The 13,851-nt window shown below is 38.5% G+C and overlaps 1 protein-coding gene across 1 annotated transcript in view; it reads right to left on the bottom strand.

Moving 5' to 3' along the window:
• Positions 1 to 13,851, bottom strand: part of LOC150076348 (phospholipase D1-like) — a 601,970-nt gene that overhangs the window by 180,349 nt on the left and 407,770 nt on the right. Inside the window, exon 20 of the mRNA XM_090387327.1 lies at positions 4,855 to 4,977. Within this exon, the coding sequence (XP_090243453.1) occupies positions 4,855 to 4,977 (123 nt within the window). The remainder of the gene's footprint in view (positions 1 to 4,854; positions 4,978 to 13,851) is intronic.

The raw sequence follows: 13,851 nt of genomic DNA, 5'->3' as shown, positions 1-13,851 counted from the left end.
ATTGTCCTTAGGAAGGCCAAATTGTTTTTGATGCAGCTGTTAATGTTTTCTTTGAATTCAACTTGCTCATGGGTTGGTTTAGTATCTTTACCTATGTATTTGAAAGCCACCATCAAAGCATCTCTCATTCTCAATCTCATTATCTTCATTGCTACGTAAAGGAGATGATATGGAGTAATGCCGCATCGGTCAGATCGTCTGAGCTCGCTCATTGTCATCATGAATGGAGTCATACATACATTCTCTCTGAACGTTCTGAATTGTCCAAGATAAATGCTGGGAAAGGACAGTTCCTCTACATGCTCTTCAAACAGTAAGCTCTGCATTATGTTAGTTTCTCCTGGGATGATTCTAAGATATTGTCACTTCACAACAACATTTGCTGTTGGGTGATGAGACTCTCCTTGATCAGAACTGCTTTACTTATGTTGTCTTTAGCCAAATTAATTTCCACGTGACTGTCATCAAAGAATGACTGATGTCTTGTGATTTGATACAATTGAGAGAGAGATATGTTGACCAAATACTGAAGCCTTGCTTTAACCACTTGCTTTCTTACTAACCCGATTGATAGCTGGACTTGTGTATTGTCCTACACAAGTCCAGCTATTTGACCTGGACTTGTGTACTATCCTACGTTTTATATGCATGTTTATACAATGATTGTCATCAATCTCCCTTGGCAAGCGATGGACCATCATGTTGATTGAAACTGGCACATTGATCACTTAGCCCAGAATGCCGTATTGTCCATACGTGTGTCTCAGGCACCTCATCTGCATGAATGGTATGCGAGGAGAAATGAGTCTCTCTGTCATTAAATCCAACTCTGGTAAATACGATGGAATTTATGGGTGGACAAAGCCATTCAACTTAGATAGTGCTGGAATGGTGTTCTTAAGTGATCCTCTACAACTATTACACACAAGGATCTTGTCAAGTTCAACATTGAGAAATGCAGTGCATATCAATGGTTTATCTTTAGCAGCTGGTTTCTTTGTGTAATTTTTGAACCACAGACAATTGCAAATATAGCATACAGAACAGAAATAATTTTTCATAAATCTCCTTTCAAATTCTCAATGCATGTTCTTATGTAAAAATAGTAGTCGGCGTAAGGAATACAAGCCCGATCGTTTAAACTCATCTGCTGCGAAATTGGAGAAATGTATGTTGTAAATAATTAATACTCACTTTGGGTACATCACTGTTAGATGGAGCAGCGGAATTGCTGGTTGAAGGCACTGCTAAATCCAATGTTTGGTTTTCTATCTTTTAAGCAATCTCGATACTCTTTTTCGTTCTCGCACACTCGTTGTATCTTCGTCTTTATTTTCTTAGGTTTTGTTGCTTTCATTCTTGCTCAATACTTTTGAGAATGCTTTGCACTTGACTTTGGCATCGTTGAACACCTTTTCCCAAATTATTAATGTGAAAACTTCTATAGCAGCACCTAACAATGGAACGTAATGAAAATGCGAGAAAAAGAAAGCAGTATGATCATTACATCATACTATTCAACAAATGGCTAAAATCAAATGGGTAATTAGGCTATTGGCTTGCATTTTGCTAACCTCTTCCGTGCCAAGGCTTTTTTCATATAAAATAAAACATTTTTTGTGCATACAAGATACACAAGCAGTTTTTTTGTTTTATTGTGTTTTTCTAATGCAGTTGGACTAAATTCAAGTTAATGGCATTTGACATGGAAAGAAGGTGTCCTCCAAATGAGGGATGTAGGGAGGGAATGAAGGTTGGAGACCTCTTGCCTAAGGAACCCACTCACCCAGGGCCAGGCAAAGAAAAATGGTTACAGGATTAGAGTTACCCTGCAATGGGGTGTGGCGTATGGCATTTCACACTCGTAGGCATCGTTGGCACCTGACCCACTTTTCAGTAAACAGATGCAACATCATCCCACACCTGAAGATGTCAGCAGCACATGGCCAACCTTACAGTATGCAGGTGAACAGACATCTGACACCCAAAGGTGTCAGCAAGGTTTGTGGTTAATTCTGTCCAAGAAGGGGTTTGCACTGTATCATATCCTGGAAGGGGTACTAGTTTATCTATCCTGGAAGGAGTTTGCAGTGTGTTTAGGTGAGGTTTCTCTTTGTAATACTGATGAACTGTTGCCTGGGGGATTGTCTGATTCGTACATCTGAGTTGGAATGTTGATTGAACAACCCCCTCAGTAAAGGCATGATAATAAAGCTCATCTTGAAGAAACAGATGCTCCTGACAGTGTAAGTTTCCCTGTGCTTTTGTGATCGGTCTTGTCCTGCAATCCTCCTATCAAGGACAGTTATACATTACATGCTGCCAGCTTTTGGGTTGTCCGCATGTGCAAAGTGGATTTTGTTCGATGCCCAAATCTGTTAATTTTTTCCTGAAGGGATCCGTGTCCAGAAAGTAAGAATGTTACTTGGAGGCCTGGTGAAAACCAGGGAGGAGACTTTGGGTATGCTTAAGTGACAGAAGGTATGAATAGTTTGGTAACAGCTCCTTTGCTGGTGATATTCCACGAGTCTTGCCAAATCTCAGGGAGTTTGTTTTCTATATGTTTTCTCTCTCTTTTGGGATTGTTGGGCAGATCAATGGACGTTGAGAATCTCAGTGGGAATACATTTTTTTCTCCTCTCTTGATTACCTCAAGATAAAGAGGTAGACATCCAAGCCAGGACTTGAAGGGCTGGAGTAAAACAGCGCAACAGGCTCTAGTAACTATAAGGAGCGTAGCTCTCTGAATGGAATCCAACTTAGCTCTATTTCGTTGGATGTTGGCTCTGTTACACCACACTGCTGCATCGTAGCAGATAATTGGCAAGAAGATAGTTTCATATATTAGTGCAAGCGCAGTTCATTTAAGGCCCCAGTCTGCTCTAGTAATTCTGACAATCAGTGCTGTGTATTTCCTAATTTTGGTTGCGACATGAATGAGATGGGATAAAACATCAACTTCATATCAAGGATGTATTTTACTTAAGCATTTACCTAAGTATTAAGTATTTTACTTCAGTGAACAATCTGATGGGTGCACAATTAATTTTTATGATTGTGGTCTAGTTAATTGTCCTCACTACGTACAGGTGCCCATGTCGAGGGGAGTAATCAGGATAATATTACCATATAACATTAATCGGATAACATTACCCATTAGGTGAATCCATTAGCTATTAAAACTCAACACCCTGATGTGACCAATTTCAGAACTATTTAGTTCCATAATCAGACAATAGGCAGCCCTATCAGCAACCTTATGGCAAGCAACGAATTCATGTATTGAATCTAGACAAGCAGCCAAATGGTAGATGAGAAGGAAACTTCTGATTGAAAATGTAACTTATGTTACATGTATATCAAACCACTGTTAGGTAGGCTGTGTGAGCCCAATATTAGGCGCCTCTGTAGCCAGGTGGGCAGGAGCAGCAGTACATAGCACATGCTTCTTGAGTAGACCGGGGTTCGAGCCTGTGACCACCAAATACGGAGGATGCAGAAAGGTCAGGGAATGACTACCGCATATCCCCGGAGCAATATGGCCTTACTTGCTAATGCAACTAATAAAAAAAAAAAAAAAACGCTATTACATTATGATAAGAAACAAGGTACCATTTCAGTGCAGGTTAATGCAGAAATTGAAATAGTTTTCCTCAAACAATGCTTCTCTGCATCAGGTTTTTTAGTTGACCATCTGGAGATGTTGTTGGCCCTCCACATTAGAAATGACTACCTTTGTCTATATAGTCAACCTAAAATAACTAATATTGTTTTTAATCAGATAACTTTAAAAATTCAAAGCACTATTTATTTTCATCATTAGCCAGCAGCCCTATTAGCAACTATATGTTGAGTGATGAACAGATGTACTGAATCTAGACAAGCAGCCAAATGGTAGATCAGAAGCAAACTTCCAAATGAAAACATAACTAACGTTACATCACATGTACGTTAAACCTCCATTACATATGCCAAAATAGTCCTAAAGCAGATCACAGCAGTACCTTGAGTTTTTAATGGATAATGGATGATGCTATCCAATTAAAAATGATATTAGTTACTTTAGGTTGACTATGCGGACAAATGTAGTCTTTTCTAACGAGTCAAAGCCTGAATGCTGTCACTGGAGGGAAAAAAGATGGTCCCCAAACTGTTGATTGAAAAACCTAATGCAAAGAAGTGTTGTTTTAGGAAACTATTTCAATTTCTGCATTAACTTGCATTGAACTAGTACCTAATTTCTTTATCATATTGGAACAATGGGCTCATGCCACCTACCTAATAGGGGTTTGATATAAATAGTATAAATACATTTTGCAAGAAATATATTTTTTGCAATAATGTAAATATATTTTCAATTGGAAGTTTTCTTCCAATCTACCACTTAGCTGCACATCTAGATTTGATATATCTGTTCACCGCTTGACACAAGGTTGGCTAAAGGGGCTACCTGCTGCCGATGGAACAAGACAGTTCTGAAACTGGTCAAAGCAGGGTGTTTATTATTTAATGTATAATGGATTATATTATATGGTAATGTTATCCTAGTTGACTATGTGGTTTTTTTTTAATGAGCCAAAGCCCAAATCCTGTCACTGGAAAGACAACATCTGGAGATGCTGTTGTCAACTAAAAAACCTAATACACCTAACCTTTAAACCTAATAAGTTTAAAGGATAACAGAGAAGCAGTTTTAGGAAACTTTTTCAACTTCTGCATTAACCAGGTTCATTGTTAATGTCCTGCTGTGAAAAGGAAAAGAATCATTTCAGTATACTTACTACTTAAAATTATTACTGATTAACCAGTAAATAATCATGAGCATAAAAACAACACAAACTAAAAAGTTCTTACCTGACAGTTAGCAGAAAAAAGTGTTGTTTTGCTTTTACTAAAGGGTGATGGTAAAAAAGTTTCCTCCTTATAACATTGTGGCATTAGCCATGGGTAGCGGTTGTTATATTTTGCTTTCCCTAACTGGAAATAAAAGTATAGATGAATTTTGATTAAATATGTTACTGAAGAATATTGCAGTGACCATCAATATAACACAACTAAAAATAACAGAAAAGAACCACCAGAAATAAGCGAAGTTTTCAGTTTTATAATGTTTCAAGAGGAAGAGAGCTGATTAAAATCAAAATTGATGCATGACATAACCTTATTTGAATTTATTACTGATCTGTGCTTTTGTTCATTTTGCATTTCTAAAAACTGATGTTATAAATTATTAAATGTTACATAAAGGTAGTCATATTTGTAAGTCAACAGAACAAAGTGACATGCCACCCTAAAACTGACTCTCACTGCTTATGTATAGCAAACAATCCATGCATGCAGCAATACTCCGGAACTCTTCTCCTACCGGCTCAAAGGATAATAATGTGCAAGAGCAAGATTGGTACCCATGTTCTAGTCTCATTTACTTTTGTTAATATTTATTTGCAATGAGTAAGTTCAGTAATTTAGACTATAAAGCGTTTAGGGCGTAAGCCTCAAGCTATGGAAAAGTCTAGACTATACATAAGTATAGTGCGAAAGCATCAATAATACACAGCCAAATCTGAATGAAAAGAATATTAACAAAGCGGCATCATTTTAAGTTATATCTAATATAGTGAATACCTTCACAACAAGTTGCCACGATATTGCACAACTTCGAATAAGTAATGCTTCACCTGAGGAGAAGACTAATGTTACTTATTCTCAGACGGATACCACCACCCAGACGGCACCGTTTTGAAATATGGTATGGGATAAAGTTCTCGGTTATCCTCATACAATCCCTATTAGACTTAGAAAAGAGATAAAGATGTAGGAAGGTGATAGTACGAGAGGTAGAGGAAGCAAATGCCATAGAAGGAAGAAAGGGACAGTTGCTCCTTCAATTCACACTTAAAGCTTATATTCCTCAAATAGGCAACGCTTCCCCAGTAGAGAAGTTACCTATTTGAGGAAACTTAGCTCCTTCGACTCACACACAAAGCTCATATATTCCTCGAATCAGCAACGCTTCCCCAGTAGAGAAGATTGTTGTTACCTATTCGAGGAAACTCAGTGGCCATCAGGCCCCCAGACATCACCGTTTCAGGGCTATTTTGTATTTGTGTGGGATAATAACTCGACTATCCAGTTATCCCTATTAGACTTAGAAAAGCAAAAAGGTAGAGGGAAAGTAATAGTAGGAGTGGAAGAGGAAAAGAAACGGTGTAGAAGAATGAAAGGGACAGTAACTCCTTCAACTCACACCACTCAAAAACTCATAAACTCCACGAATAGGCAACGCTTTGCCAGTGGAGAAGGCTGTTGTTACCTATTCTTGGAAACTCCGGACATCATCAGGCTCCCCTCTGGTACCGTTTCAGGGCTATTTGGCCCTTCTTCGGTGGGTGGGTAGGTACCCGAGTGATGCCTGATGGTGTATGATGTATTTAGACTATAAAGCGTTTAGGGCGTAAGCCTCAAGCTATGGAAAAGTCTAGACTATGTATAAGTATAATGCGAAACCATCAAGAACACATAGCCAAATCTGAATGAACAGAATATTAGCAAAGCGGCATCGTTTTAAGTTATATCTCATATTTTGAATACCTTCACAACGAGTTGCCATAATATTGCACTACTTCGAATAAATAATGCTTCACCCGAGGAGAAGACTAATGTTATTTCTTCTCAGATGGATACCACCTACCCACTGAAGAAGGGCCAAATAGCCCTGAAACGGTGACGTCTGGGGGCCTGATGGCCACTGAGTTTCCTGGAATAGGTAACAACAATCTTCTCTACTGGGGAAGTGATGCCGATTCAAGGAATATATGAGCTTTGTGTGTGAGTCGAAGGAGCTAAGTTTCCTCGAATAGGTAACAACAGTCTTCTCTACTGGAGAAGCATTGCCTATTCGAGGAATATATGAGCTTTGAGTGTGAATTTAAGGAGAAACTGTCCCTTTCTTCCTTCTACGGAATTTCCTTCCTCTACCTCTCCTACTATCACCTTCCTACATCTTTATCTCTTTTCTAAGTCTAATAGGGATAGTATGAGGATAACCGAGAACTTTATCCCATACCATATTTCAAAACGGTGCCGTCTGGGTGGTGGTATTCGTCTGAGAATACGTAACATTAGTCTTCTCCTCAGGTGAAGCATTACTTATTCGAAGTAGTGCAATATCATGGCAACTCGTTGTGAAGGTATTCACAATATGAGATATAACTTAAAATGATGCCGCTTTGCTAATATTCTGTTCATTCAGATTTGGCTATGTATTATTGATGCTTTCGCACTATACTTATACATAGTCTAGACTTTTCCATAGCTTGAGGCTTACGCCCTAAACGCTTTATAGTCTAAATAATCATACACTATCAGGCATCTCTCATATTGTGGAGTTATACTTCTTAACTGTTTTGCCATCATTGCATCACTCGGGTACCTACCCACCCACTGAAGAAGGGCCAAATAGCCGTGAAACATGTCTGGGGAGCCTGGTATTCACAGAGTTTCCGAGAATGGGTAACAACAGTCTTCTCTACTGGGGAAGCGTTATCTATTCGAGGAGTTTATGAGTTTTTGAGTGGTGTGAGTTGAAGGAGTTAGTCCCTTTCATTCTTCTACATGTTTCTTTTTCCTCTTCCACTCCTACTATTACTTTCCCTCTACCTTTTTTGCTTTCTAAGTCTAATAGGGACAAGTGGATAGTAGAGCTATTATCCCACACATATACAAATAGCCCTGAAACGGCACCAGGGGGAGCCTGATGATGTCCAGAGTTTCTAAGAATAGGTAACAACAGCCTTCTCCAATGGGGAAGCGTTGCCTATTCGAGGAGTTTGAGTTTTTGAGTGGTTTGAGTTAAAGGAGTTACTGTCCCTTTCATTCTTCTACACCGTTTCTTTTCCTCTTCCACTCCTACTGTTACTTTCCCTCTACCTTTTTGCTTTTCTAAGTCTAATAGGGACAAGTGGATAGTCGAGTTATTATCCCACACATATACAAAATAGCCCTGAAACGGTGCTGTCTGGGTGGTGGTATCCATCTGAGAATAAGTAACATTAGTCTTCTCCTCAGGTGATGCGTTACTTATTCGAAGTAGTGCAATATCATGTCAACTCATTGTGAAGGTATTCACAATATGCCGCTCACAATATTAAAATATTACACAATATTAAAACAAAGCCGCTTTATTAATATTCTGTTCATTCAGATTTGGCTATGTATTATTGATGCTTTCGAACTATACTTATACATAGTTCAGTAATTTATTAACAAAAAAAAAAAAAATTCTCATCACTGTAAAGAATGACAAACTTGAAATTAAACAATTAAGAGGAAAGCAATATCCTTACAAAAATATTGGCACTATCAGTTAAATTCACTAGCAACTGCATTATGATATTATTTGATGTATGATAATGACGAAACCGTGAAAGAAGTGAAGGTGGAGTTAGGTTTCTGGTCCATAAAGATTTAAAAAACAACATTTTGGAATTCAAAAGTACATCACCAAGACTGTCAAGACTAATACTCAAGATTTCTAAGAAGTACAAGCTAAAGGTTATAATGATTTATGCACCAACATAGAGCCATGATGATGAAGAGATTGAAGAAATGTACACCGAAATTGAGAGTCTTCTAGATGAGCAGAAAACCCACTACACTATTATTATGGGGGACTTCAATGCTAAGGTTGGAAAAAGATAAAACAGCGCAGAAAGGGGAAGTATAGGAAATTTTGGAACTGGCGAAAGAAATGAAAGAGCCGAAAGACTAGTGTAATTTGCAGAATCTCAAGGATTGTCAGTAATGAACACTTTTTTCAAGAAAAGGGTGAACAGAAAGTGGACATGGAAGAGGCCAAATGGATTAACAACTAATGAAATCGACTTCATCCTCACTAACAGAAGATATATTGTGAATGATGTTACCTTCCTGAATAAGGTAAATGTTGGAAGTGATCACAGGATGGTAAGATGTACACTTGATATAGATGTAGGAAAGGAAACGAAAAAACTGACTCGAGTAAATAATACAAAGGTCTTTGAGATAACAGAAGAGGAGAAAAAGCAGTATGTACTGGAACTTAAGAACAAGTTTGAGCTTCTGCAGACTGCTCAGGATTAAGATATTGACGAGGAATATTACAACTTTCTGAAAGTGATAAAGCCCAAGAAACCTATAGGAAAAAAAGAAATCCAAAGAAGAAAAAATTAGTCAAGAAACACTTGTTATCAAGGTTCAGGCCTAAATGGATGTCAGATGAACTAATGAGACATATGACAGAGAAGAAAAATGCATGGGATACATACAAATTAATGGGTGACATGGAAGCCTATGATAGATATAAGTTGGTCTATAACCAAGTCACAAAGGAGATTAGGCAGGCAAAGGCGGATTATGAGAAATCTTGGCAAAGGATGCAAAGAAAAACAGAAAAGAGTTCTTTACTTATTTAAACTCAAGAAGGAAAGGGATGAATCAGATTGGTCCAATGGGTATTGATGGTTCAACTGTTGGGGATCCTGATCAGGTGGCTAACAATCTAAACAATTATTTTGCATCTACATTCACACATGAGGAGTTATTCAGGAAGGGGAATGTCATAGGTGAAGTAAACAATGGCAGTGAGCTAGATGATTTTGTAATAACTGAGAGGAAAGTGGAGGAGAAATTGTTGAGGATAAACATAAAAGAGGCACCTGGGGTGGATGGGATCTATCCAGTTATATTAAAGGAGGCAGCAAAGGAAGTAAGCAAACCCCTAGCCATAATTATGAGAGCTTCTTTGGACTCAGGGGAAGTACCCATAGACTGGAGACGTGCAAATGTAACCCCAATTCACAAAGAAGGATCAAAGGCTGACACAAGTAATTGTAGACCTGTTAGTTTAACTTCTGTTCCAGGAAAATTAATGGAGGCACTGGTAAAAGAAGCACTGCAGGATCATCTAGACAAGAATTCAGTTATAGCTCTGACACAGCATGGTTTTGTTAAAGGGAAGGTCTTGCCTGACCAATTTGACTGGATACTATGATGTAGTCACAAAAGAACTGGATGCAGGGAATAACTTTGATATTATATACTTGGATCTTAGAAAGGCTTTTGATACTGTTGCACATGGAAGACTGCTGCACAAATTGGAGCAGTGTGGCATTGGAGGCAAATTGCTGCTATGGATAAAGGTATGGCTGAGTGGGAGAAGACAGAGAGTGGTAATCAATGGACACTGCTCTTCGTGGACTAATGTTATTAGTGGAGTTCCTCAGGGTTCAGTGTTGGGTCCGTTGTTTTCTGTAGTGGTACTACACTGACAGTGGTAGAGAATGAAAAGGACGTGGGGGTAATTGTGCAGGCAGATATGAAGTTCTCTGAGCAGTGGAGACGAGCTGCAATAGTAGCACCATGAGCTACTATTGCAGTGGAGACGAGCTGCAATAGTAGCTCATGGTGCCTCGTCAATGATATACAGGAGTTTTGCAAATTACAGAGTCTGGAGACTAGGCACCGGCGAGGTGATCTGATAGAGGTGTATAAGGCCTTGAATGGTTTGAGCATGCTCAATGCCGATGGGATTCTTCCTCTTGCTCAGAATAATTACCGGAGAGGGCATAAATTCAAATTGAGGAAAGACAGATGTAGGATAGATGTGCAGAAATTTGCCTTTAGCCAGCAGGTAGTTGGTTGGTGGAACAGACTTCATCACTTGTTGTTGAGGTTGATAGCCTGAACAAATTTAAGGTTCAGCTGGACAGGTATTTCGAACGAACAGAGGGGTGAAATGGGAGTGGTTTTTTTTTTTTTTTTTTTTGGCTGATGCTGAATAAGCTTGCTTTGTTGCATTGTATGCCTCTACTAATGCTAATGCTAACACTTGTTATGATGAACCGAAGGCAAAAAAATGAAGAGCAAGATAAACACTGACAAGGAAAAAATTGAGTATACTGAGTTATGCAAAGCCATTAGATGTAGAAAATTTAACACAAGAAAAGTAGGACAAGCATTAAAACAAAGGATTTCAATCAGCATCCAAGAGCAGTAATACAGAAAGACAAATTATACTGAAACTGAAGAATAGCGATGGTATACTTATAAACAGCAGAGAAGGCATAATTCAAATAGCAGAAGACTACTATAGAGAATTATACAAGGAGCGAGGGAATGATGCCAGCAGTGGGGAAGATGGATTGCAAATTAGCAATACATACAGCATACCCGATATTCTTCCTGATGAGGTAGAAAATGAAGAATCAGAAAGCCCCGTGGGGAAGATGAAGTTACTGTAGAGTTGTTAAAATTGGGAGGAAGAGACATAACTCAAAAACTGGCAAGGCTCTTTACAAAGTGCATTAGAAAAGGTGTGACGCCTATGCAGTAGAATAATGCAATCATAGTTTTGCTGCATAAGAAAGGAGATAAATCAGAAATTGGAAATTATAGACCAATTAACTTGTTATCCCACATCTACAACTTGTTCACAAGGGTCATTACTAACAGATTAGAAAAAATACTTGACGAGAATCAACCAAAACAGCAAGCTGGCTTTAGGACAGGAGATTCTCAATTATGGATCACCTTCACGTAATATCACAGCTAATGGAGAAAGGAAATGAATATAAAACACCATTATGCCTGGCATTTGTGGATTATGAAAAGGCATTTGACTCCACACAGCATAAGGCAATGTTTCGGGCACTGGAAAGACAAGGCATAGATATGATTTTGAAGAAAATATGATTTTGAAGATATGATATGATTAGGAAGATAATATATGAGAATGCTACCTCCTTTATTAGACTAGACAAAGACAGTAGGAAATTTAAAATCGAGAAAGGAGTTCGACAAAGAGACACAATATCTCCGAAGCTGTTTACTGCTGCCGTTGAGGAAGCTTTCAGAAGATTAGACTGGTCGCAGAAAGGAGTCAATGTGAATGGAGAGTACCTAAACCATTTATGATTTGCAGATGACATTGTGGTCATAAGCCACGATCCCAAAGAATTAGAGGAAAATCTTAATCAGTTATGCACAGTTATAGTAAGGATTTTGGGCTAAAGATGAATATGGCTAAAACAAAAGTAATGATGAACAAGTATGCCACAGAAAGGGAAATAATGATTGAAAGAGCAGTAATTGAAAAGGTGGAGTCATATACTTATCTGGGACAAGTTATTAGCTGTAATAATGATAATTGGCTGGAAGTCAAGAGAAGAATAAATTTTGGATGCATAGCATTCAGGAAATACAGTCACATACTGAAGAGAAATATCCCACCAGTTTGTCTGAAACATAAAATAATGAACCAATGTATACTCCTCACCATGACTTATGTAAGTGAAACTTGGGAACTCACAAAAAAAATGGAAGAGAAGCTGAGAACTACATAGCGAAAAATGGAACGAATTATATTGGGAATCAGACTGTTAGACAAGAAGAGAAACACATGGATTAGGCAGCAAACTCAAGTAAAGGACATTCTTATCAAAACTAAAGCACTAAAACGGTCCTGGGCAGGACACATAGCTCGAAGACATGATGACAGATGGACTAAGAAAATAACACCACCATGACTTATGGAAGTGAAACTTGGGCACTCACCAAAAGAATGGAAGGGAAGCTGAGAACTACACAGCGAAGAATGGAACGAATTATATTGGGAATCAGACTGTTAGATAAGCAGAGAAACACATGGATTAGGCAGCAAACTCAAGTAAAAGACATTCTTATCAAAACAAAAGACATGATAGCTCGAAGACATGATGACAGATGGACTAAGAAAATAACAGCATGGTACCCAAGAGGAGCTAGAAGAAAACTTGGAAGACAAAGGCGGAGATGGATAGATGAAATTCATGAGTGTGTGGGTAGTAAATGGATGGCCAGTGCTCAAAACAGAAGCAACTGGAAGGTTGCTGGAGAGGCCTTCATCCTGCAGTGGATTGAAAATGGCTGATGATGATGATGATAATGAACGACGAAACTGCATAATTCATGTCTTTTACTGGCTAATCATGACTGACAGCAACAATAAAACTGTATATAAAATAAAAGTAATAGTAATAGTGATAGAGGCATGTGATGCAAGAAAGCAAGCATATGAGCTTATGTAGCATCAGCCAAAAAAAGAAAAAAAATTCACACAACCATTCCCTCTAAATGTTTGTCCAGTTTCTCCTTGAATTTATTTAAGCAATCAACTTCCACAAAGACGGATGGAAGTTTGTTCCTACAATTAACCACCCACTGGCTAAAGGCAAATTTCTGCACATCTATTTTACAACTGACTTTCTTCAATTTGAATTTATGCCCGCTTAGGTTCATAATCTGAGCAAATGGAAGAATCCCATCAGAATTCAGCGTGCTCAACCCATTAAAGGCCTTATATACCTCAATCAGATCACCTCGCAGGTGCCTAGTCTCCAGCTGCTGCAATTTGCAGAACTTAAGCCACTCTTGGTAAGAGGATCCCTTTATTCCCCTCACCAATCTTGTTGCCCTTCTCTGTACACGCTGATGCAAATCTATATCCTTCCTAAAATGAGGCCTCCAGACCTGTATGCAATACTCAAGGCATGGGTTGACCATTGCCTTATACAAAGGGATAATCACCTCCTTTTCCCTGCTAGCAAAATTCCTGTATATCATTGACAAAACCCCATGACCTGATCTGGCAACCTGCTTGTATTGCTCAGAAAACTTCATATCTGACTGCACAATTACTCCCAAGTCTTTTTCATTCTCTATCACCCTAAGTATAGTACTTTGCATTTGTGAATGTTAAATTTTAGTTGCCACTTCTCAGCTCATCTGCCCAAATTTTCTAGATCCTGTTGCAGTAGCACACTGCCATTACTGTCA

The sequence above is a fragment of the Mastigoproctus giganteus genome, chromosome 13 (assembly GCF_048544385.1).
Source record: "Mastigoproctus giganteus isolate SK-2022 chromosome 13, ASM4854438v1, whole genome shotgun sequence".
Lineage (NCBI taxonomy): Eukaryota > Metazoa > Arthropoda > Arachnida > Uropygi > Thelyphonidae > Mastigoproctus > Mastigoproctus giganteus.
Note: the sequence above shows the minus strand (reverse complement) of the source record. Positions and strands in the feature narration are given on the sequence as shown.